Source organism: Hemicordylus capensis, chromosome 3, assembly GCF_027244095.1.
Source record: "Hemicordylus capensis ecotype Gifberg chromosome 3, rHemCap1.1.pri, whole genome shotgun sequence".
Taxonomy (NCBI): Eukaryota; Metazoa; Chordata; class Lepidosauria; order Squamata; family Cordylidae; genus Hemicordylus; species Hemicordylus capensis.
Window position 1 is genome coordinate 354,376,481 of NC_069659.1, and position 25,776 is coordinate 354,402,256.

Below are 25,776 nucleotides of genomic sequence, written 5' to 3' on the forward strand. Positions count from 1 at the left end.
GGAAGTATACTTGAAAACTGGATGCTAGTTGTATGGACAGCAAAGCCAGTGCCAACACTGGGCAGGGAGGGGTGGCGCATCTCAGAGGGAAGATCACAGGTTCATTCCCTGGCCTCTTGAGGAAGAACTGGGAAGACCTCTGTCTGAATCTTTGGAGAGCTGCTGGCTAGACAGGACTGGGCTAGATGGACTCAAGGGTCTGACTTGGTCTAAGGCAGCTTCATATGTTCTGATAACATGCTGTCAAGGTTGCAGCCTGCAGAGGGACTGGGACTGGTGGCATTAAGGGTATGAGCCTGTGAGTCACCACCTTCCTCTGGCCAAAGATGAGAACAGTATGGACTGCAGCTAAGGAAACCACCTTACATCAATGAACCAGAATTGATCAGGTGATAAGTGATACTCCCTGACCCTGTGAAAGCCTCTAGGTCCCTAGACTGAGCAATGAGGACACCTGCTCTCGTTGATCGCAGACTGCCTTTTCTTGGCTCCCCTCTACCTTTGCCTCATCACGCCCTCACTTTCCATGATGTGCTCTACCAAGAATGGAACGGGAATCAGCACAGCATTGGCACGTGTGTGTGTGTGTTTGTGTGTGTGTGTACAGTGCAGTTTTCCAAAGTGCGTCATGCACTTGTGGTAATGAGCATGATTTGTGCCCTTTGCTAAGCAAGGTCTGCCTTGGTTTGCATTTGGATGGGAGACTACATGTGAGTTCTGTAGGATATGGATCCATAATGCAGTAGAAGAGCAGAAGGTCCCAGGTCCACTCGCTGGCATCTCCAGGCAGGGCTGGAAGAGACTCCTGCCTGTAACCTTGGAGAGCCTCTATCAGTCAGTGTAGGCAGTACTGAGCTAGATGGACCCAATGGTGTGACTCTCTATAAAGGCTGTTTCCAACGTCTGTAACATTGAGACATTCTCTAGAAAAGGCTGTAGGACTGGCTCAGTTCCTCTGAAATTCTTGGTTGCATGTTTTGTGCCTCTCCCCCATTTCTGCTTGTAGTTCTGTTTAGTGAAAAGCTTTGGGAGCTTAGAGCATCCAGTGTGCCAGTGCTGGTTGATTTGAAACTTGAAACGTTTACATCACCTTTAAGCAAATAAACTGCCTTTAAGTATCCCAAGAGCAACAGAAAGGGAGGCTGTGGGGTGCAAAGCTGTGCACAGCATACTGTGTGTTTGGGGGAGGGTCGGGTCAAGAGCCCTAGATGAGTGGACTGAACCCCTTAATTAAGTGGCTTTCAAGCTGTATTTTGGGAGTTCCTGAGGTTTCTTGGGGTTACTCACTTCCAAAATCAGTAATGGCCAACAAGATTCCCTGAAAATAATCTTGCCCACTGTTGCTGGTCTTTCCATGCAGCGTGCAGCCATCTCGAGGGTTTGGTAGTGTTCTAGGGTGCACTGTCAGTACACATGGGCTCGGCCAGTGTGCCGTCCATGCACCAAAAATATTCTCCAGAGTCTTTGGTGACATGCAGGTGTTCTTTGGCAGGCAGATCAGTGTGGAAAGGGTCCCTTTGCAGCAGAAAGTTTGAGAACCATTGGTCTGATGGAAGGGCCCTGTGCAGTGATCCTTTTAACAGGGACTCCCAGATATTGTTGGCTACAACTCCCATAATCCCTAAGCAAAAGCCATTGCAGCTGGGGATTCTGGGAGTTGTAGTCAACAACAAGTTTGAATCCCTTTTAGAGGGAACACTGGCCCGGTGTGGTTGAGGCTCCTAGCCTCAGCCCTGTTGTGCTTACACACTATCCTCCGCTCCTTCCTCTGACATGCAATATTTTGTCATCACCGTATTATGCAGATGGTAACGATGGATCTAACCTCATTCAAATGTCCAACAATGGCCTGTCCGTCTCAATGGCTTCCTTGTTTTCAGGTAGTAAACTCAGTCCCAAGCATATACATGTGCATGTCAGTCAGTCTGTGCGTCCTCTGAGCACACCTAGTTAGATTTTTCCCCTTGAGATGTACTGTGTGTTACTTGCGTGTCATCCTGTAGCATTAATGTGCTAGAGAATTTCCTTGGCTTTGCTTCCTTCCATCATTCTAACTGCAAACAGCTTCACAGGGCTGCAAATTGCTTCATGTAACTACATCTGAACATTACAAAGAAGACAGCAGTAGTGAACACTTACAACTGTTCTTAAATCCTGTTTTTAGTTTGTATTGGGTGCAAAGCCCTCATGTTGGTTTTTAGCCCTTTGGCAAAGATCCAATATGACCAAGCTTTGTAGAAGCAAACACTAGCAGTTGCTTCTGCTGCCTCCAGTAGTAGCCAAGATTTGGTGCCTTTCCAAGAATGGAACACAAACATAACTCTTTCCTTGCTGAATCAGACCAGCGGGGAGGGGTCCATCTGTTCCAGAGATCTACCTCTGAGAGTGGTCAACCTGATGTCGTTGGGAAGCTCACAAACTGTGTTTGGAAATGGATCAGACCCATTGCATGCATGGTTCTTTTTGAGGATGATACTTGGGTCTAAGAGGAGGGCAAATATGTACACTTCTCTTATATGAACATCACAGATTTTTCTCTTGTTATGGGTATATGTGTCGGGGAGCGTGAGTGTGTGTGTGTGTGTGTGTGGTTGCCCTCCATTTAAGTCAGGGGTTCTTAACCTTGGGTCCCCAGCTGTAGTTGGATTACAGCTCCCATCATCCCCAACCACAGAGTCCATTGAGTTATAGTCCAGCAACCGCTAGGGCCCCACGGTTGAGAAGCCTTGACTTAAGAGAAGACCCAACATCCGTGCCAGTGAATGCCATCAGGTCCAGCTCTTCCTGAAGGGATGCACCTACACCTACAGAGTACATTTCAGGGGGGCTGACATGCTTGAACGTTTCTCCATCCAGAACAAACACACACATTCTTTGCAGATAGAAAGCTAGCATATAATGGCAAAGGTTAGTCTAGAATCCTTTCCCATGACATTGTGGTTCCCATGTGGAAGGAATCTTCTGTGTGTATAATGGTGGAACATTCAGTTATGTGAGCCCCACCAGTCGTCTGAAGCCCAGTACAGGTTTACTGCCTCTGAAGACAAAGCCTAACAAGGGAGTTGTAGTCCAGCGACATCTGGTGATCCAGATCTCCGAACCCTTTCCTTATGTAGTCTGTAACACTACATAAGGCCACCCATCCCACACTGGGGTGGGTCCTACATGCCCCACTCCCCCAGTGTAGACTTGGGCACTGCTCGGTTCTCAGAACTTGCTGTTAGTGACTATGACCCCTTAATTGCTTGTCCACCAGACAGTGAGGGCTTGCAGAAGTAAGTGGGGGGAAGGGAAAAGAGCCTTTATCTTCTCTCTCCTACCCTACAACACATTCCTGCCAGGTAGACTTGAACAGTGTATGGTCCCTGGGCCTGTAAGGGGCACTCCCCTTATGACCCACCAGGTAACTCACAAGTCTGCCCTCTGTGCAGTTCACCCAAGGCCACAAAATCAAGGTTTCTTAAGTACTTAGAAAGCTGTAATACTTGGCTGTATGCTAAATATGGTCCAGCCCTGCTGAGATTTTCCCGTGTGCAGAGTGACTAAACCTTTTTACGAACTACTGTTTCCCTGTGTGTTTCTTGGTTCAAGTAACAATTTAGTGACTAGTCTGCTGTGTGGCTTCTAAGCTTCCTGTCCTAACCCCACTGTAGTCTGACATTTCCTGCAGTTCTGGGTCTTTTAGCTGCTTTATTGTTGTTAGCAATAGATGGTATAGGTCAGGATGAGCAACTTGTGTAAGCAGAGCACATTTGAGATTTTTAAGAATTAGCATGCAAGCTCTGGTTGCTGGTCAAAACTAGTTCAGTGACCCTTCTACCAACAGTGGTCAACTAGGTGCCCTGTGGAGGCATACAAGCAGGGAGTGATTGTAATGTCCATGTCATATTTCTATCCCCTCAGCATCCAGCCAGTGCCCCTAAAATTCCTGGTTTCTGAAATGAAGACCCTTCTTCTGGCCATAAAGGCTGCTGGTTATCAGTTACACAGTCTTCCATGTTGTGTCTGGTGGCTTTTGTAAGCCATGTATTCTGGCAGCCATCACAAAATCCTGTCAAAAAAACAGGCGTGTGATTTCAGCAGCCAACTTCTTCAGCCTCAGGAGCCAGACTCTCCCTGTTCTGGGGGATTGGGGCCCTGATCAACCCTCTCCTTGATTAGGGAGATATTCTCTCCCTCACCCCCAGCTGAAGGACCTCCTTAACCGGTAGGTGCCCCATCCACCAACAGAGAGACTGGTAGGGACACCTACCAGTCAGGAAGGAGACTTGCACTGCTCTTGGCCTGCCTGGGGAGGAGCACTACTGCTGACCTGGGAGTTCCCCCTTCTCTTGTGAAATTAGGTCATTCTCAAGGTCTCTGCAGCTATCTCTTGCTTTCTGACAGAAAGGGCACATGCCAGCCAAGCAGAGTGACTTTGGAGTTCCATCCTGGTACAAGTTGGGATGGAAGGAGCCAGATGGAATTGGGAGCAGGGGCTGGATGAAGTCCTCAGGCTTCAGATGGGCCATTTCTTGTGCATGGCCTCCAAAAGCACCACTCCACTGCTCACTTTTCAGATAGGAACCTTGGGCCGCGCACTTCCGCCCTAGTCAGGCGCTATAATAAGATGCTGGAAATGAGTACAGTGTGTAAAACGAGGCCGGAAGTCCCAGCCTGACTGTCAGTCACTTGCAGCAGAGTGCTGCTCAGTTAGAGTGGCATTCATCTGAAGACGGCAAAGGCATATCTGTGAGGGTGGGCGCTTCCCTGGTTGGAAGGCATGTGCCCGCACCTCCCGATCGTTGAAGTGCCCGCCATCACAGCTATAGCAGTCGCCTCTGCAGACGAGTGCCGCTCTAACCACAAGCAGGGCATTACCACGAATGGCTGACTTGGTCAGGGCTTTTGACCTCCTTTATTGAGGCACTTGGCACTGAAAGGGGTCAGAGGTCTGTGCAGGCTTTCAGTGGACACATGGCGTGAAGAAGAGGAAATGGCCCTGCCCCACAGACAAAGTTGCCTTTTCCTGCTATAGGGTAATTCCTTGATGCTAGCAATGCAGTCTGTGTTTGTCCGACATAGTGATTGCTAAATCTAATTTTCTCCTCCCCTGCGCTGTGACTTAGATGCCGACATCAAGCGGACTGTAGCTCCCAGCAGGAAGTCCTTCTTCTCCTCTGGCTCCAGGTGTGTATTTGTACTGTGGGGTAGATTTAACTGAGACTCAGGTCATAGGGGTCAGGGGGCCATCAGAGATGTAAGTTTTGGGTGGTATAAAAATATGTTAAATAAATAAATCATACCAAGAAGTGAGTGTCCATAAATGCAGCTGTGTGTCCTTTAAGCTTGTTTTGAATAGGGGATGAAGACTATGGGTCCCAGAAGAGATTCAAAGAGAATGGGGAGGGCTGGCCCCACAGAACTTCTTTCCTGCTGCTCCATGTTGGTGCCAATCTCTGTTGCTCTGCTCAGCAGCCTGAACTCCACCTCAGCAGAGGCCGTGGCCATGGGTCTCCTGAAGCAGTTTGAAGGGATGCAGCTGCCTGCCGCCTCGGAGCTGGAGTGGCTTGTGCCAGAGCACGATGCCCCACAGAAGGTAGGCTCCCTGCTGAATGGCTCCAGCCTAGACCTCTGAGCACAGACCCCACCCCTGCTCGGGGCAGAAGGACAAATGCCTCTCCCCTTTGGATTCAGATGGACAGGAGACTCCCCCAGCCTTCCTCCCCTCTCCAGGATGCAGTGTTGGGACATGTGTGGCAGTAACCGCTGTCGTAGAGACCAGTGTTGTAAACCCTAATGAATAGCATGTAGCAGTCTTTAAACAGGGCAATAGTCCTAAATTAAAGATTTTGACAGAAGCCCTATGGGATGGGGAGGGGATGCTGCAGGAGAATGGAAGAGGCGATCTGGCAAGCCCAGGCAGCGGCTGACGCAGTAGAGCTGTGACCGCCTAGTAATGCAGCAGACATCTACTTGTACTGCTGACGGGCATGTGATACCCCACTGGCCCTGGGATGAACTGGGCAGGGGGTGGGAGCCAAAGGTCAAGGTGGTTATGGGAAGGCACCCCATGGTCCAGCAAAGCCTCGCTAGACATCTCCATTCTGACTGTATGATTCTGTCACGCCACTCTACTGTTTCTGATTGATTGATTAAGTGCCATCAAGTTGGTGTCGACTCTTAGCAACCACGTAGATAGATTCTCTCCAGGATGACCTGTCTTCAACTTGGCCTTTGAGGTCTCTCAGTGGTACATTCATTGCTGTCGTAATCAAGTCCATCCACCTTGCTGCTGGTTGTCCTCTACTTCTCTACTGTTTCTAGGAGTAGATAAACTGGGGCTTTGGCCACTGCAGTGAGCCTTGTGATCTTTGAGATCAGCATAGTGACACTGCATCAGGGAGCTCTGTGCCTATGTGACTGGAAGATCACAGGAGCTGTGTGGGGCTTGGCAGCATGAAGTTGCTCCTCAACTAGCGTGGACTTCCTGTTGTTCCCACCAGTAAATGTCTCCATAGCAGATTCTCTGGCCAGTAGCTCAAGAGACTTACTCAGGAAGCCATCTTGATAGGTCATTTGCTGTTGGTTTTCAGGGCCCGAGACTGTCTCTCAAAAAACTCTGTAAGCGGCCCAAATGGTATAAGAAAAGGCAGCTTTCTAAAAAGCTACTACTGGTACGTCCCCAACAGGGAGTGTGTTCACCGTGTGCTTTAACAGCCTGTATGAAATGCCCGCTAGGGGTGTGTGTGTGTGACTGCAATCCCTGTGCAAGGGACTTATTTGAAGTGTGGAGAGATCAGTGCAAAATTCTTTAGGAAATCGGGTTTATAACCAGGGCTGTTCACACTTGAAGCCCAAAGGCTGCAAATTCAAGCAGATTCAAGCAATGTGAATGATAGGCATGACATCTCGGACACATGAGTGTGTTCACATGTGCCCCTTTACTCTGCCCCTTAACTTGGGGGATGGGATTTGGCAATGATTTGACGTGGAATGACAGAAGGAAAGATAGTTGGGGTGTGGTCAGAACCGAGATATATGTGTATCTGGCATGTCAACAGTCCTGCAACAGATCATGATCTGTAACATGGAATTAAGTGTCATTGGGACCCAGTGGGGGGTTGTTTACCCTTGCTAACTGGGCGAAGAGGCAGCTTCTAAAGTGGGGATTCTCTTATGTGTAGCAGGGGGAGAGCAATTGTCTCTAAACCAGCACAGCATCCCTCCAGTGGCTGTTGCTGGTGTCTCCCTTGTGTTTCTTTTTCACTTATGAGCCCTTTTGGGATAGGAAACATTTATTTATTTATTTTCTGGATAAAATGCTGTGAGAACTGGTCAGGAGCAGAGTTTTCAGGACTCTGCAGAGCTCTTTGTCTTCTCTTACAGGTAGAGGGCATGAAACAATCAATTATGCAGAGTAAAATGATCCAGGCACACATAATCTGCTTAGCTCAGGTTGCAGAATTTGGTTTCATTACTGCAGAGTGCCCATGAGATTTGAGCCCTTCTAAGAGAGAAAGGAACAGCCCTGTTTAGAACTTGATGGGGAAGTTAAGGCCCACCCAAACCGTTTGCTTCAGCACTCTTGAAGGTGACTAACAGCACCAGCTTGAGCCTATACAACACGCTTCCTCCTGCTGCCACTCTCCCCCCACCCCCTGCCCATGCGATTCAGGCCCCTTGCAAGACAATCCTGCATCAGCTTTGCAAATATACTTCAGTTGTGGGGTAACCCCGCAAATACTCTTATACTCCGTTTGCTATAGTGCAAGGCATTAACACAGAATCCCCACACTTTGAAATTCTCAAATTTGGCAGTGGACTCTGTTCTTAAACTTATGGACTATTTGTATAACTCCCAAGGGAGACTAGTCTTTCAATGATCAGGAACCAATCATATGACGCTGCCTTATATTGAGTCAAAGCCTTGCTCCATCTAGCTCGTTATTGTCTATGCTGACTGGCGGGTTAATATGAAGGTGCTGTTTATCGAGGTTCTGCGTATTCCATATGCGCAATGTGGGAGTACAGCATCTGGGAAACCAGAGTATCCCAGCATGTGCATGTCGTGGTTCATACGATAGTTTAAACCCCAGTTTCCAAAGCCTGGCTCCCCAGATGATGCTGGGCCACAGCTCCCATCATCCCCAGCCAAGAGGATAGTTAACAATGTTGAGAAACAGAAAATCACTAAATAGGAGCTGCTGGGAACCTTTTATCAGAAGCATTGGCTAAGCCATTGTTGGAAACAAAATATTGGGCTAGAGCAACCTCGGTCTGGTCCAGCAAGGCATTTCTTCAGGTTTTAGTTGTTCCCGGTTGTTTCTCTTCAGATTCTTGAAAGGGACAGTGTAGGGCAGAGATCAGCAACTGGACCTCAGGGCCAGATCTGACCTCCCTGAGTTCCAAGAGCTGGCCCTTGCATTGCCGACTCAGAGGCATGCGGAGGGACTGAGGAATGTAGCAAGGGTGTGTGCTGATGATCTGTTTCATAGGATTGAGATGGCGGTGGTGGTCTGACCCAGCATGCTCCATCCCTATCAGAGAAGCTCAATAGTTGCTATCAATTCAATAGCAACTGTGGGGGATGCAGCGTGCTTAAAAAAAAAAAATCGGTATGAAGCATTTGATGAATAATGGTATGTGCTGAACAGCTATCTCACAGTAGGCAGGAACTGTTCTTCCTGGGAGGTGTACTGTGTGCCTATGTGTAAAAAAATATATGGAGAAATGCTCTATCGGGAACTTTGAATTTGAAGAATGAGAGGCTAAGAGAATCTTTGCTCCCACTCTGAGCCACCCAGATAGACTAGAATGGTCTACATTTGCATTGTGTGTGTCTTGGCATTGGTTCTGCCTTGTTCTCCTCTTGCAGCTGTTGCCAATTCCAGATTCTGTGCCCATCTCTCCTGATGATGGGGAACACGCCGATATCTACAAACTCCGAATTCGAGTCCGTGGGAATCTAGAATGGGCGCCACCAAGGCCACAGATCATCTTCAATGTCCATCCAGCACCAACGTAAGGAGATGGGCTTTTCCAGCGAACAGCATTCTGTATGTGTCTCCCCTCTACCCTAAGATATCCACCTGTGTCCTTTCCAGAATGTTCCAGTAACAGCTAGAGGAATGGTTCTCCTCCCAAAAGGAAGGCACATTTAATAATTTAACACTGTTCCACAATCTGCTTGCCAATCAAAAGCTCAAAAAGAAGGGCATGCCGGAGAGCATTTGTTATCCCGCCAGTCTGCTCCCTACAGCAGGGTTCTCCAACCTGGGGTCCCCAGATATTGTTGGACTACAATACCCATCATCCCCAGCCACAATACGTCTATGATGGCATTTATAGTCAGCCATGGGCTTGGGAATCCATGATCCCAATTCAAGCCTCATGGGACTGGGTTCTGGTGGAAGAACCCCCAAATACTATACATGTGCCCATCTGTGCCTCCAAACACTTATCCTCCCAACTGGTTGGGTTGCTTCTTTGGCTTCCAGGATCTCTGCTATGGTTCTTTCAGTAAGGAGGCCATAATTCACGCTACTGTTACTTAAGACTGGGTGTGGAATAACACAGCTAATAAGTGTCTGCCCCTTTATAATAATATTGCATGGCTATATAAAGAGCCTATCTTAGGGGATGTTCTATTGCATGATCAAATGCTACAAGCACAGAGGTCCTTTCAGTCTGTCTCCCTAGAAGCTCCTACCCCCATGCTCAGAGAGGAGATTGTTTGAAAAGGAGACTGGTAATGCGTCTGACTTCTTAAGAATCATGATTTTTGTGTCTTTGCAGGAGGAAGGTGGCAGTGGCCAAGCAGAATTACCGCTGTGCGGGCTGTGGTATCAGGACCGATCCTGGTGAGTGCTGAACTCTGTAGAATTCTGGGGATTCTGACTTTGTATGAATCTTCAGGGCCCTCAGTTTCAAGGGTTAGATGTGGTTGAAATCCTGTAGAGGCAGGGGGGGAAATGCATATATCACTATCTCTTATATGCGTGCATTACACTGTAAGGAATTTAGGATTTGGACACTTCTTTCTTGGGAGCTGTTCTTCTTTTGCTCTCAGCCTGATGCTTGGATAGGTCAAGTCCTGTTTCCTCAGGAAGAGGCTAAACGTTCTGTGTCTCTTTCTTCCTCTGGGACCCTCAGACTACATCAAGCGCATGCGCTACTGTGAGTACCTGGGCAAATACTTCTGCCAGTGCTGCCACGAGAATGCCCAAATGGTCATCCCCAGCCGAATATTGCGCAAGTGGGATTTCAGCAAATATTACATCAGCAACTTCTCCAAGGACCTGCTGAGCAAAATCTGGAGCGACCCCCTATTCAATGTACAGGATATCAACACTGCCCTCTACCGTAAGATCAAGCCACTCAACCAAGTCAGGGTAAGTCAGGGAGTGAGTCCTAGACTTCCATTAAGACCCTTTCCACACTGCAAGCATAGAAGTGGCTTTTTAACCACTTTCCCTGTCCTAGCTTCCCCCAAACTGTCAAGGATATTGTAGCTTGAGTGTGCTTAGAAATGTGTCAGAAATCCCGGTCTAGAACTACAGTTCCCAGAAATCCCTAGGAAGAGGAAATGAGTGCCCACCCCCATGTTGTCTATGGTGTGGGTCTGCCCCGTGTGGCAAATGTGGAGCAGGGAGCAAGCATGGAGAAGGGAAAACATAAGCCTGAATTTCCAAGTATATGGAATTAGGAGACTTTCCCCTTCTCCCCCTGTCCCCCTTATATGATCATCACTGCTTTCCTGTTAATGGATCCCTCTGGAAAAACGCTTAGCCTTTTCTTGGTGCATTTAAAAAAGAAAAAAGAAATAGCATGCCCAACACTGTTTGTTACTTCTAGCCCTTCATAATCTCTTACTGCAATAAGTGCAAACAAGTAAGTGTGTGTTCTCCTCCTCCTTTTCTAACCATCCATTGCAAAGACCAAGTGTGTCTTTTGAGGGGAGGATCATGGGTATGCTGCTTCGTCTGTATACCACAAGGCACAATGGAACATAAGAAACTGCCATATACTGAGTCAGACCATTGGTCTATCTAGCTCAGTATTATCTTCACAGACTGGCAGCAGCTTCTCCAAGGTTGCAGGCAGGAATCTCTCACGGCCCTGTCTTGGAGATGCTGCAAGGGAGGGAACTTGAAACCTTCTGCTCTTCCCAGAGCGGCTTCATCCCCTGAGGGGAATCTCTTGCAGTGCTCACACATCAAGTCTCCCATTCAGATACAACCAGGGCAGACCCTGCTTAGCTATGGGGACAAGTCATGCTTGCTACCACAAGACCAGCTCTCCTCTACCCACACATACTTCCCTCTTCTTATTTATATATTTCAATGACTTATATACCATTTTTAAGAACAAGAGTGTGTCAAAGCGGTTTACAAAAAATTAAGCTACAGAGTAAAAGGCAGCAAAACCTGTCAACAAATAAGAGCAGAATAAAACCATTCAAGTCAGCAATAAAATGTTTATTTTAAATAAGCATTTAACATAATTGTTTTAAAACTATCAATCTGCCAAAAGAAACTTTGTACCCTGAATTTTGTCTCCTTGGTCATCTTTTTTCCAGCTGTTGAGAATCCAACTGTACCACATGAAGAACATGTTCAAGACCTGTCGCCTAGCTAAAACGTAAGTACCGTAGAGCTTCCGGCAAGGTTGTTGGCAAGGTCTGCAGGACAAGGGGGATGCTGTGGAGATCAGCACAAGGCATCCTGGGTAGGTTAGAAGCAGCAGCTAGTCACCCATTGCAGCCCACATGACAGCAAGCCCTTGAGGGTTCTAGGCATGTTCTTGCGACATCAGTAGTCCCTTGTACTGGTTCCAGTCTGAAAACTAGCACAGGATTCTTGAGTTCCAGTTTCAGACTGTGTGACGAAATGCAGGTCTCCATCCTAACTCAATGAATGCCTGATATTTCACCCCACCCTGAGTGCTCTGAATGGGAGACATTCCTCCCCTTTGATACTGAATGAGGACAATCCTTGCCTTTTGTCACTGAAGGGACTGGCCATCAAGATATAGTCCTAGACCTACCTTCAGACCCATTAAAGAGGAGGAACCCCCAGTTTGGAGGGGATACCTCAGCCCCAGATTGGCCAAAGACCAGTGTTACAGTGAGGGAAATAAGTATTTGATCCCCTGCTGATTTTGTCCATTTGCCCTCTGACACAGAAATGACCAGGCTATAATTGGAATGGTAGGTTTATTGTAGCTGTGAGAAACAGAATAACAACAAACAAACCCTCAAAAGCCCAGTGCCCAAAAGTCAGTGATGGATTTGCATTGTAGTGAGGGAAATAAGTATTCGATCCCTTCACAAAAGATGTCTTAGTACTTGGTGGCAAAACCCTTGTTGGCAATCACAGAGGTCAGACGTTTCTTGTAGTTGGCCACCAGGTTTGCACACAACCCAGGAGGGATGTTGTCCCACTCCTCTTTGCAGATCCTCTCCCAAGTCAGAAAGGTTTCGAGGCTGATGTTTGGCAACCCGAACCTTCAGCTCCCTCCACAGATTTTCTATGGGATTAAGGTCTGGAGACTGGCTGGGCCACTCCAGGACCTTCATGTGCTTCTTCTTGAACCACTCCTTTGTTGCCTTGGCTGTGTGTTTTGGGTCATTGTCATGCTGGAATACCCATCCACGACCCATTCTCAATGCCCTGGCTGAGGGAAGGAGGTGCTCACCCAAGATCTGATGGTACATGGTCCCGTCCATCGTCCCTTCGATGCGGTGAAGGTGTCCTGTCCCCTTAGCAGAAAAACACCCCCAAAGCATAATGTGTCCACCTCCATGTTTGACGGTGGGGATGGTGTTCTTGGGCTCATAGGCAGCATTCCTCCTCCTACACACACAGCGAGTTGAGTTGATGCCAAAGAGGTCGATTTTGGTCTCATCTGACCACAACACTTTCGCCCAGTTCTCCTCTGGATCATTCAGATGTGCATTGGCAAACTGCAGACGGGCCTGTACATGTGCTGCCTTGAGCAGGGGGACCTTGCGGGCACTGCAAGATTTCAGTCCTTCACGGCGTAGTGTGTTACCAATTGTTTTCTTGGTGACTATGGTTCCAGCTGCCCTGAGATCATTGACAAGTTCCCCCCGTGTAGTTCTGGGCTGCTTTGTCACCGTTCTCATGATCATTGCAACTCCACGAGGTGAGATCTTGCATGGAGCCCCAGACCTAGGGAGATTGACAGTTATTTTGTGTTTCTTCAATTTGCGAGTTATCGTGCCAACTGTAGTCACCTTCTCACCAAGCTGCTTGGCGATAGTCTTGTAGCCCAGTCCAGCCTTGTGCAGGTCTACAACCTTGTCCCTGACATCCTTCGACAGCTCTTTGGTCTTGGGCATGGTGGTGAGTTTGGAAGCTGAGTGATTGCTTGCTTCTATGGACAGGTGTCTTTTATACAGGTACTGTAACAAGCTGGGATTAGGAGCACTCCCTTACAGAGGGTGTTCCTCATCTCAGCTCGTTACCTGCATATAGTGAAAAGACACCTGGGAGCCTGAAATCTTGCTGGTTGATAGGGGATCGAATACTTATTTCCCTCACTACAATGCAAATCCATCGCTGACTTTTGGGCACTGGGTTTTTGAGGGTTTGTTTGTTGTTGTTCTGTCTCTCACAGCTACAATAAACCTACCATTCCAATTATAGCCTGGTCATTTCTGTGTCAGAGGGCAAACGGACAAAATCAGCAGGGGATCAAATACTTATTTCCCTCACTGTACATGCAGGCTCTTTCCATTGGATCCCAGAACTTTCTATCTCTAAAGAGGGGGAAGTGTTTCCCACTCTTCCAGTCACCAGTCATGAGTTATCCAAGTTACCATGTCACCAGCTGCTTCTGGTGTCCAGAAAGGGAGAATAATGCTCTCTTAGCCAAGAATCTACCTACTGCTAGTCTAAGGTAATACTTAGTGCTAGTCAGGTAATTTTTATTTTATTTTTGATTCCTATCTGCCTTTCTTTACTCCCAGTTTCCCCTATTTTCCACAGTTCCTTATTCTATGTACAACTCCTATTTCTTAATAAATTTCATATATTTGGAAATGGCTTCAGTCTGGTTTAAAAGTTTCTGGAGGATTACTTGCAAGATTACTTCTCCATGTGCTGCTAATGTGTTTTAGATTACTATACTGGGTTGTGTGGACTTGGGCTGTACAGTGCCTGTAAGTCTCAGTCCAGACAGTTCTAGGCTGTCAAAGCTGTGTCTGAGCCTGGTCAGTGGCTTTAGATCAGTCTTCGGCTGGTGCAGCCTATCTCAAAGGAGTGGCGTGCACCTGAATTGGGATCTTTGCAGTCTCTCTACTGAGGGTAGATCCCAGGAAAGCATAAGTAACCCCCACTCTATCACAGTCCCTCGGTGCCCTAGCGTCTTCATATTAAGCAGAAGGTATGCTCTTCTGCCTCTTTTGAATAGCTGCTTCCAGGCTCAGATTTGACCTTTGAACCGAGACAGCTGTCTCTCCCTTCCACCTGGCAGTGTGCAGCATTTTCCTTACACTGAGATGCATGGGTGTATGAAAAAGCCTGGGTACTTCCCGTGGCACAAGAGGGTGTTTTAAATCTAGATCCATTGCAGTGGACCTGAGGCAGATCGTGACCAAAAACAGGCCACCTGAGTTTTGGCACCCCTCCTCTTTGAATTCCCCACCCCAAAGAAGTTTGCCTGGCGTGATCTCTATGTTCCTTTTGGCACCCAGTGAAACTTTCTTGTTCATCCTTTTTAAAGTGATGTGGCTTTTTAAAGTGATGTGGCTTTATGCTGGAATTTTTATCTCCTGCTCTGTCGTCTTATGTCTGAAGTGTGTGTGTGCGCATGCACTCACATGCATATTTTTAATTGTGTTCTATTGTACACTACACTGAAAGCTGAGGCTGAAGAGCAGCTAATAGAGAGCGCGAAACTTAACTGCCAGCAAATTCCCAACTAGTGGACTCTGGCCCCAACAGACCTCTGTGTGCTCGAGATTCCCCCCCCCATGCACTGCTGCAAACCAGGGCAGGAGAAGAGGGGCCCTTACAGTGCAGCCTTGGGCAAGCTGCTTAGCAGAAGAACCCCTGCATTGCGTGCCGAAGGCTCCAGGTCTGATCTCTGGCAGCATCTTCAGGAAGAAAGGCTGGGAAAGACTCCTGCCTGAAGCCCGGGAGAGCTGCTGCTGCCGCCAGTCCCTGTTAAGCAGGGGTAGGTGGCATGTGGCTCTCCAGAGGTTGCTAAACTACAACTCTCATCACCTGCAGTGACAGTGTATTGCAGCTGGGGGTGATGGGACTTGTAGTTCAGCAACATCTGGAGAGCCACCCCTGCTGTAGACAACGCTGAGCTAGATGGACCAATAGTCTGACTTGGTATAATGTAGTTTAGACGTTCCTATGTGACGTGCACACTCTTAGTGTCAAATGGGAGAAACGAAGACCTTGCTGGGTGGGTGGGTGTGAGGACAAAACCCCAGAAAATAAGGGAAACACTTTTTTCAAGGCTGCTAAATCAGTGAGTTGTAGCCCTTGGAAGTGGAGGGTGTAGACCGGGGGTGGCCAACTTGAGGCTCCAGCTACTGTTGGACTCCAACTTCCATCATCCCCAACTGCAATAAATTGTGAGGGGGGGTTGTGGGAGTTGTAGTCAAATGCTGGAGAGCTTCAGGTGGGCTGCTCCTGCCATGACATGTTACATTGCTTAACGTGTCACAGTGTAAAGCGGTGACACGTTATGCAACGTATCTTTCACTTGCATCATTTCTTCTGGCTGCCGAAAGTAGTGGGGGAGGGGCACTTGACACAGAGCACAGACTGTTCTGCCAGGATGCCGAGTCCCACCTTGGTCCATCCTGTCTTCTCTGCAGGCTTCTGGATGCCTTTGATGCTGTGCCAGGCCACTTGACGGAGGACCTCCACTTGTATTCCTTAAACGACCTGAGTGCCACCAAGAAGGGGGAGCTCGTTCCCCGCTTGACGGAGCTCCTCAAGGCAGGTACCCTGCACATTGAGAAATGCATGGTGGGTAACTTTACTACTTTCCCCCCCCTTCCACACCTTTTGTTTGTAGTATCATTGCTTCTTCCATTGGGTCATGTTTTTATGCACAAAACTGGGTTGTAGAAAGATAACTGACGGGAAGATAGCTTTGCCCTTCCTTATAGCTGGACATCTTGAGCTAGTTCAAGTAGAATGTCCTACAACAACATCAGCAGCAGAATAAACTGCAGCTGTGTTTGTCCTATATGTTGAAATTTTGTTTTGGACAAAGTCTGTGAAAAGAGTTTACAAATTAAAAAAACAACCTAAAACAGCAATCTCATAAAAAGTACCTCAGAAGAAGCATAGCAGCAGCAGCAGCACAAAACATCAGCAGCAACAGCAAACAAGTTACCTCATTTCTGGTAACTGTTGTCAACTTCATATAATGGAACTTTTAGTTCAGTAGTTCATCACACTGCAAATTTTAAATTGGGTTGAGGCCTCTTTGAAGCAAGGTGAAATGCCCCAGCCTTCTCCCCGCAAATTCTGGAAATGGTTTAATAGGCGAATGCTTTTATTGTGTTAACTATAAGGCATGACAAAGCAAATGTAGAGAAAAGTAAACGTCCATGTCTTTAATTTTCATAATACATATACAGGGATAACTTTGCCCTTCCTTGTAGTCATGATGCTTTTAATTACATTTCATGCATACATCACATTGTTATCCTTACAACAGCCCTATAAAGTGGGCCAGTGGTGGGATTCCACTATGCTACACCAGGTCCCTGGTGGCATTCGTGGTTAGTGAGGAGAAACATATTTGGGATTATTAGCCTCTTTATGGAACCCCAGGTACCAGCATTTCTTAGTTGGTGCCACAGCAGTTAAACCAGGAGGCTGGTGAGGGGAGGTGCTCAGTGGGCCAAGATGAAGTGCCAAGTAAGCAAGAGGGAGATGGGGGTCGGGGTGGGCCAGAATCTCCCAGTGGCCCTGGAGGAATTGTGTGCATTTGATGGGGAAAGGATGTGAAGTGTAAAAAATCTACATACCAATTTTTAAGAAGTGGGGAAACCTATTTTGACATTGCGTCTCCTGCTTCCTAACTCTCTTTTTTAATGGCTCCTTCACTCATGACACTCTTCCCTGTATGGAAATTCACATCCGTGGAGGTAAAAGGGTGAAAGCCACCACATATGTGTTCACATATTTACAGTGTAGGAAAATGGGTCAAGGCCTTCCAAAGATGACCAGGTCCTAGATTTGGGGGCTTCTCTTGACCCTTCAAGAGCGGTTGCATCTTCTGCTGGCCCTTTCTTCGTCACTCCTCTCCGCTGCTTCTTTCTTCACAGCTGTGTCAGGCCAAGGGCTTCATCTGTGAGTTCTGCCAGAATGAGGAGGACATCATCTTCCCTTTTGAGCTGAATAAGTGCAGGACGTGTGAAGGTAGGCAAACAAGCAAGGGCCATGATTACCAGTAGCTGGGTATGTTGGAGAAAATGGTGCTTTCCTGTTCTAGACTGGGAGTGAGGAAGCAGGTTTTGCTTTGTGGCAGAACACCACTGAGAGCGCTTTGCTGGATCAGACCCAGTCAGTATGTCTGGGTCCCTAGATGTTGGACAACTCCCATTATCCCAGCCAGATGCTTCCAGCAAGCCCACAAGCAGGAGATGAAGGCATCAGCTCTCTTGTTGACGGTCCCCAGCAGCTGGCAATCAGAGAGATGCTGCCTCCTCTGAACATGGGGGTTCCTTCCAGCTGCTATGGCTGCCAGCCATTGATAGCTCGGTCTTCCATGAGGAGAGGAGAGGAGAGCTGGTCTTCTGGTCGCAAGCATGATTTGTCCCCTTAGCTCAGCAGGGTCCACCCTGGTTGCATATGAATGGGAGACTAGAAGTGTGAGCACTGGAAGATGTTCCCCTTAGGGGATAATGGGGCCGCTCTGGGAAGAGCATCTAGGCTCCAAGTTCCCTCCCTGGCAGCATCTCCAAGATAGGGCTGAGAGGGAGAAGCCGCTGCCAGTCTGGGTAGACAGTACTGAGCTAGATAGACTAATGGTCTGACTCAGTATATGGCAGCTTCCTATGCTCCTATGAGGCCTTGTGGCTGGAACCTCATGCAGGCATAACTTGTGCTAATTCCTGGCCAGGGTTAATGAATCCCCTCACCATAGGCGCCAGCAAGCAGCTGTAAAAGGATTTGCATATCTGGAGCATATCTTCACTGTGAATGTATATTCGTTTTATTCTGCTTCACCTGTCATGGCTTCTCACAGAGAATTCTGGCAGCTGTAATTTTGCTGAGGATTTTTTGTTGAAGATTTCTAGTCCCCCTTTCTCACCAAACTGTTATTCCCAGGATTCCCTGGGGAGAGGAGTAGCAACTATTAAGCCAGTTTAACTTGAGCATAGATATAATCTTGGCCTGGACTTTTTCTTAGGATGACTTATGTCGGGCTGGTCCAAGATGTTCTGCTGCCCCTAGTGGTTGCATTACACCGAGAGGATCTCTTGCTGTGTGAAAGAGGATGCTGGGGCAGAGCCCTTGGGCAGCAGGAGCATCTTCTGTGATCTTGCTAGAGACCCCGGAAAACTTCTCCAATCATGTGCTGCTGTGTTGATTGCCAGCCTTGGGTGGGTTGTGCAGATTTCCCCAGGCCTCGAGTGTGCGCAGACCTCTCTTTCTACTGTTTAGGCAAGGGAAGTTGGTGGGACTGATGCGGTTCTGAGGCCTGTGCTGTTTGGTCCTCTCGCCTTAGCTGTTGGCTTCTTTATCCCCATGCAGAATGCAGAGCGTGCTATCACAAGACCTGCTTCCGGTCTGGGTCCTGTCCCAAGTGTGAGCGCCTGCAAGCGCGGAGGGAGCTGCTGGCAAAGCAAAGTATGGAGGCCAACATCTCGGACTACGAGGAGGAGCAGGAGGAGGAGGCAGCAGTGGCGGCAGCAGCCATGGCAGGACCCACCACGTGACAGTCAACTGGCTGCGTTTTGGCACATGCCGTATGCCACCAAAGACTAAACTGACAAGTAACTTAACCTGATTCTTCAGAAGCCATGAAGCCCACGTGATGGCGGGATTTGAAATGGGTCTTCTGCAGCCAGCTTGGGAGACGGCAGTGTTTCTTTCTGTCTGAGCCACCGGACTGGGGAGAAAATGGCCTGGTTGCTCTTTCTGCTGCCATCTCCAATGCACTACAAAGCTAAGGTTCAGATGGTGGCTGGTTCTGTCTGCCTTCCAGGCTTGAATGCCTGAACCTCGCTCCATCTGGAGGATGACAACATTGACTGGCTAGCTGGGGAGCATGTGACAGAGTTTCTGGTGAAGTATCAGCACACTCCTAAAGGGAAAACAAACCGCTGGAATCCTCTTACTTGCTGTCTTGGCTGCCGAGTGCCAGCAGAGGCAGCAGCTTTGATTTTCTTTTGCCAAAACCACTGCCTATAAATAACCCCATATATTTTGCTGCTGAATTTCACTTGTCCAGCCCTCATGCAGTGCCTGAAGGATATATGGTTATGTGGGGAAATCAAAGAACAAGAAGCAGCACATCGCCTGCCCTTTTCTACTGGGATCTGCCCCCTGCCAGAAAAACTGGTGATGCAGAAAATCGACCAGGAGGGGAAGCTGTGTGGTGGGGAGGGGGGCCTTAGTAGGCCATGAATTCCTCCCCCACTTCTCCAAATGTTCTGCCCGCAATCCTCCTCTGCATTAGAGAGACCACAGCTTCCGTTTCCTACCCTATTCTCTCATTCCCACCTGCCTGACATGTCTTTTTGCAGGCTGGACAGTCCTCTTCTAGGGGACTCATCCCGGCGAGCCTCTGGAAAGAAATCTTGGATCTCAACTAGTGCAGTGGCCAGCCTTGAGATATATCCGTATCAGCGACGGAAGGTTCCCGGTGCTCTTTCCACTTCTGCTGCTGTCCTTGCAGTCATGTCAGTTACCTTGAGAGAAGAATGCCAAGGAACTGGCAAAGTGGGAGGGGCTGGAATGGGCAGGTTCATTTCCATTTTAGAGTGCAGAAGACTTTTATTACTGGCCATGTTTAAAGCGGGATGCCAAGCAGGCCACAACGATGGGAAATAGCAGTTTCTTAGGAGGCCCAGTGTGGGCCTAGTGCTGGTTCCTTTCCTCATTCTTGCAGAAGTTTGTTCACATCCGAAGAGTAGGGCTGATGTATGCTAGTGATACTTAACGCAGTAGTTTTAATGAAATCACAGTTTTTGTTAGCCACTTTCCATCTGCTGAAATGGAAGGGCTGGATAGCTGTGCTGTTAGGCTAAATGGGGCCTAGGTCAATTTCCAAAACAAGCAAGACCTTCACGCATCCTTGGATGCCAGGCAGGCAACAAGTCAGTCCAGCTTGTTGCACTTTCACCCTCCTCAGTCTCAACCCTGCAGACAGCCTTTCCACTGCTAACCCAGTAGTGGTGTGCACGGAACTGCCGCAGCGCAGTCCGGCACTGAGGGGGGTCTACCTTTAAGGGCGGGGGGGTAGTACTTACCCCTCCCGCCACTCTTCCCCCTCCGGCGCTGCATTTAAACTCAAAGTTTCGGGGGCAGCAGCGTTCCTTCTTGCCGCCCCTGCCCCCATCGTTGCCCGGAAGTCTCGGAGAGATGAGCATCCATGCGCGCAGCGCGCGCGTGCCTGTTGCTGCCGTGCACGCGCCGCATACATCACACGCAGTGTGCGTGTGACGTATGCGGCGCAGGCATGGCGGCAACAGGAGCGCGCGCGCTGCGCGCATGCGTGCTTGTCTTTCCAAGACTTCCGGGCAACGACAGGGGCAGGGGCGGCAAGGAGGAAAGCTGCCGCCCCCGAAACTTCGAGTTTAAATGCAACGCCGGAGGGGGAAGAGTGGCGGGAGGGGTAAGTACTACCCCCCCGCCCTTAAAGGTAGACCCCCCCCCTCAGTGCCGGACCGCCGGACTGGTCCGGTTCCAAACCGGTTTGGAGGCCTCCAACATGGCCTCCGAACCGGTTCGTGCACATCCCTATAACCCAGTCCTCTGTCTCTCTTTTCTCCCTTAAGTGGTCAAGGCATTTTTAATGTACTTGAAATGCAGTTGCCCTCCTTTTTTCAGTAGGGCTCTTCCCACCCCAGCAGGAGCATCTTTAGCACCTCTGTTTAGCTTCCATCAAGATGCCTCTTCCATACCTGGGTTGTCTCCAGAGCCCTGATGTCCTCACCTTGGAAGCACAAATCAGGTCTGCCAAATCGCTTCAGGCCACACCTCGCCCTTGCTCTGCTGCTCGTGCTGGCTGCCAGGGCTCATGCTTTCCTTGCTATACTGTGCGTGTGGACATGTGTGGTTGGTAGCTGATCTGGAGTGATGGCAGCTCCCAAGAGCACAAGATGCAAGGGGCGGAGGGTGGTCCCTGAAGCAGTGATGCCAGGCCTGAGGCAGGTTGGCCTGCCCTGACTCTGAGTAATGTCGCTTTAGAGCAGAGCTTCTTAAACTTGAGCTCCCAGGTGATGTAGTCCAGTAACCTCATGGGACCCAGGGTTGAGAACCCTTGCTTTAGAGGATTTCTCTTCCCTTTTGCAACACCTGGCCTGCTCTCTCTGTAAGCCGTATGTCTTTCTGAGCTCTGACTTTGTTTGTCTAAGATGCTCTGTTCTCTGTGACTGATTAATCTGAATGATCTTCTCTGGTTTCATAACCTTGCTGCTTGCTAGCATTACCCTTTTGAGGAAAGTACTCCACACCCTTGTCAGCTAGATGTGTCCTAACAAACTTCTGCCAAACTCTTCTTGGCAGACTGAGCTTGCAGTGCCAGTTCAGGGAGAGAATGGTGTATGAGGACATCTCAGGGCTGTGGGAGCAGCCCTCTTCCATAGGAAAGAGTTGTAAGAAGGGTGCAGTGCTGTCCCATGCCAACTTTGTAGCGCAGCATGATGGACCATCTTGTAAAAGTCTTTGAGTACTGCCTTTGTGGAATGCTTTCTGGAGGCTGGGAACGGGTCCTTTGGAATATGGCCAGATTTTCAAGGGTGTCTAATCCTTGGACAGCCGTTGTTGGGAAGGATAAACTGGTTTGCGAATGTGCACGAGGGTTGGTGTGTTGGCTGAAGGTGGAAGCCGCATCATGACATGTGATCCTTTTCAGGTGTAATCCATGCGCAGGCAGGATTTCTGGCATCACTAGGGGTGCAGAGAGGAACCTCCTGAGGACTGCTTCAGGTGTCCCACCTTACTTGGACAGGTTGCAAAACCAGTTTCTTAAGAGCAGTGGCTACATCTTTTTTTACTTTTTAAAAATTACCTGGGGCATGTTTGAAAAACGACTGAAATCCAGTTAGGAAAGACGTGGGACCGACAGGCATTTAGCCATGTGTACGTGACGTTGGCAGGAACTTACGATTTTGTTTAATTGGAGAATGCATCTAAAGGGAATCTTTTTTTTTTTTTTTGGTTAAAACTCCCGAGTATGTGTTTTCATAATGTTTAGAAGCTGTCCCTTTGGTTTTCCGATGAGATTTAAGGAAGTGCTCTGGAACTTGCACTTGTTTAATCTGAAGGTCTCCTAGTGCTCTCTGCCCTGCAGTCGTGGCCTTTGTTGGTGCTTTTGGTGGGTCTGAAATACCTGGTGTGTGTCTGTCCCGCATGTAGTGTGCTCAGAGTGTTGCAGAGGCTGTAGTGTCTACTTCCAAACTTTAGAAAGGAAAAGCTGAAATAAATGGCTACAGAGTATTCTGAAGCTGGTGGCTTGGTTTTGGGTTTTGTATTTCAGCATCTTCATGGGCAGGGAGAACGCGGACAAGGAACAGAAACAAAGAATCAGGGACACAGTTACAAGCTGAGTGCTGTCGGCAAGATGGGATGCTTGAGCTAAGAGGATGGGGGAGGGGGAGCGGGTGTAGCACAAGAGCCATGTCAGCAGAGCACTTGGGAAGCGTGTGTTGAATATTCTCACAAGGCGGCTCTCCTTGACGGTTGTCCTTGGATGGGAGCAGGATGTCCATCTTCTTTGCCCTACTCAAACACCGGACCTGTTATACCAAGAGACAGTTGTTGTCTTCTAAGAGACCAGTAGGCTGTTGCTTCTGTGCCTTTTGCGATTCCCACAATAGCCTATAACAGCTTGGAGATCGTGATGTGTTGTGTGAATGGAGACTTTACAGAAATGGTTTCCATGGCACCTCCGGACAGAAGAAAAATAGTGAAATGTTTGCACTGGTGTAGACCCCTTGGCTGCTTTTGACCAAGTCTCTTCCCCCGCCCACTGGCCCACAACTTATTTCTTCCAAGAGACTTTGATATTAGGGATGTGCACGAACCAGTTTGGATAACCTTTTATAGACCTCCAAACCGGTTCAAAAATCCAGCGGTTCGAAGGTGGGTGGTGGAGAATAGCTTTAAAGACTGGGGAGGGTGCTCTTCCCAACTACCACATTTTCCCCTCCGATGCTGTTAAAAAGTGGTCCCGCGGCAGCCTATCTCCTTGCCACCGCGGGGCATGTCGAACCAGAAGTACTTGGTGCACGCACACACAGGGTACTTCCAGGGGTACTGCCAGTCCGACGTGCACTGGGGCAGCAAGGAGGTACGCTGCCGTCCCGCGGGACCATTTTTAACACAGCGCCAGCCAGCGGGGGAGATGTGATGGTTGGGTGTGGGGGAGAGCACCATTCCTGATCTTTAAAGCTCTCGCCCCCTGACCTTCAAACCAGCTGTTGCAGGTTCCGTGCACATCCCTACTTGATAGGATGATCTTCAAAAGATGGTGCCCTTTCTCCACCTGCTTAATTTTCAGCAACTCTTATAACTGACAGGAGTCAGCACTGCCCTCTCTGTTTGGAGTGTTGCTAGTGGTGGCTCTTCCTCCCTTCTGCCCAAATGAAATCCCAGAAGTGTGGGTGCTTGTCTCAACCTTGCCTCACGCTGAGATGTTCAACACATGCAAGAGATTGTCAATCCACACAACAGCCATTTAATGGATTCCCTCCGGCGTGCTGCCTCTCGGGTATAGACCTCTCAAGAAGTCTAGCTGCATCATGTTGTTTCTGTACGCACTTATGGCACTCCAGGATATTTGTTGTTTGTCCGCAAAGCCCTCCGTGAGCTGTTTTCTAGAAAGCACTGATTTTAAGTTTGGCAAGAGCCAGCAGGTGGGGGTGGGGGCAAAGTTTTACTTTACGCCTGGAGAGTTCTTTGTGGGACAGACAAAAGTCCCCAAGGGAAACGTCTAGGTACAGCAGAGGGGTCATAAAGCTAGTCTGTGCCAGACCCTGATGAAGCTGTGGTCCACTTGTTTGCACACGGAGTTGCAGAATACTGTAAATGGTATGTGAAAGCCCTTGTAAAATTAAACCGTGTTGAAACTGGATACCCACCTGCTGTTCCATTGTACACCTTGGCAATGGAAATGCCGTCCATAATAAACCACATTAATAAGCAGGCTATTTTTTTGATTCTTCTGTGTGTGGCTGAATGCAGAAATGATGTGTCAAGTTCTTGGGTGCTAGCCTTATCAAACTAGATGCGAGTTTGAACATGTCAGGTGGCCCTCTGCGTGTGTTGGTTTCTTTTTCAGTAAATAGCCTGGAGGAGGATACCCAATTCAGAATGGGACTATGATATATTTGGGGGGTGGGGCGCACACAACTCCTTTGGCTTGGTTGCCCCCCTAATTTAGGTCTCCCCCTCCTCCCTGCAGCTGCTACACAGGAGCAAGCATGCAAGTACAAAAGAGGGCAACCAAGATGATCAGGGGTCTAGAGAGCACCTTCCTTACGAGGCAAGTCTCCAGCATCTGAGGCTATTTAGTTTGGGGGAAAGACAACTATGGGGGGACATGATAGTGGTATATAAGATTATGCATGGAGTAGACATAGAAAAAAAATTATCCGTCCCTCACAACAGTAGAACCGGGAGTCACCCCATGAAACGGATGGTCCAGAAACTTGGGACCAACAAAAGTACTTTTTCACGCAACACAATTATTTGCTAGGGGATGTGGTGATGGCCACCAGCTTGGATGGTTTAAAGGGGGCTTAGACAAATTCATGGAGGACAGGTCTATCAATGGCTACTAGTCTGGTGGCTACAGGCTACCTCCCAGCCTCAGAGGCCTGTAGACCTCTTGCCTGTGGGCTTCTCAGAGGCATCTGGTGTGGGCCACTGTGGGAGACAGGATGCTGGATTAGATAGGCCTTGGGCCTGATCCTGCAGGGCTGTTATGTTCAGGGCCAGTTTCAAGTCCCATTTAGGTCGGTCCTGCTAGAATTTTTGCAGGGGTGTGTGGAGAAGGTGGTATTGTATGGTTTAAGTGTTCAACACTGGACCATACAAGTCTTCAAATTCACAGGCTGATGCATCCCATGTGGTACCCTGTTCTGGATTGCGCTAGCAGGTGCAGCATGAGGATTCTGGCAGAGTCTGCTGATGATTTGTCCCTTCTAACTTTATTACCCTGCATTTTCATACAACTAAGGGCCAAAATACATGCCCCACTGCAAATGGCCCACCGCCCATTCCCTGTTGCAAAGCATCACTGGGGAAGGGCAATTCAAATCTGAGAACACAGGAAGCCGCCTTCTACTGAGTCAGACTATTGGTCCATCTAGCTCAGTACTGTCTACCCAGACTGGCAGCAGCAAGGTGTTGTAGGCAGGAGTCTCTCAGTCCCATCTTGGAGATGCTGCCAGGGATGGAACTTGAAACCTTCTGCTTGCAAGCATGCCGATGCTCTTGCCAGAGCGGCCCCATCCCCTAAGGGGAATATCTTATGGTGCTCACATGTAGAGTCTCATTCAAGTGCAAATGAGGGTGGACCCTGCTTGGCAAAGGGGACAATGAATGTTTGCTATAATGG

General features: G+C 48.7%; 1 protein-coding gene across 9 annotated transcripts in view; it reads left to right on the forward strand.

Annotated features, from left to right (window-relative positions):
* The window catches only part of RUBCN (rubicon autophagy regulator), a 74,490-nt gene extending 54,046 nt beyond the window's left edge, over nucleotides 1–20,444 (forward strand). For 4 of the 9 annotated variants that reach the window (XM_053309671.1, XM_053309664.1, XM_053309662.1 and 1 more), the window contains 10 exons: nucleotides 1,806–1,880; nucleotides 5,109–5,169; nucleotides 5,455–5,578; nucleotides 8,858–9,003; nucleotides 9,778–9,842; nucleotides 10,135–10,373; nucleotides 11,561–11,622; nucleotides 15,842–15,995; nucleotides 17,309–17,402; nucleotides 18,741–20,444. In XM_053309671.1, the coding sequence (XP_053165646.1) occupies nucleotides 1,806–1,880; nucleotides 5,109–5,169; nucleotides 5,455–5,578; nucleotides 8,858–9,003; nucleotides 9,778–9,842; nucleotides 10,135–10,373; nucleotides 11,561–11,622; nucleotides 15,842–15,995; nucleotides 17,309–17,402; nucleotides 18,741–18,925 (1,205 nt within the window). In that variant the 3' untranslated portion in view covers nucleotides 18,926–20,444. The remainder of the gene's footprint in view (nucleotides 1–1,805; nucleotides 1,881–5,108; nucleotides 5,170–5,454; nucleotides 5,579–8,857; nucleotides 9,004–9,777; nucleotides 9,843–10,134; nucleotides 10,374–11,560; nucleotides 11,623–15,841; nucleotides 15,996–17,308; nucleotides 17,403–18,740) is intronic. The other 5 variants (XM_053309667.1, XM_053309670.1, XM_053309665.1 and 2 more) reach the window with 4 other exon arrangements.
* The last annotated feature ends 5,332 nt before the right edge of the window (nucleotides 20,445–25,776 follow it).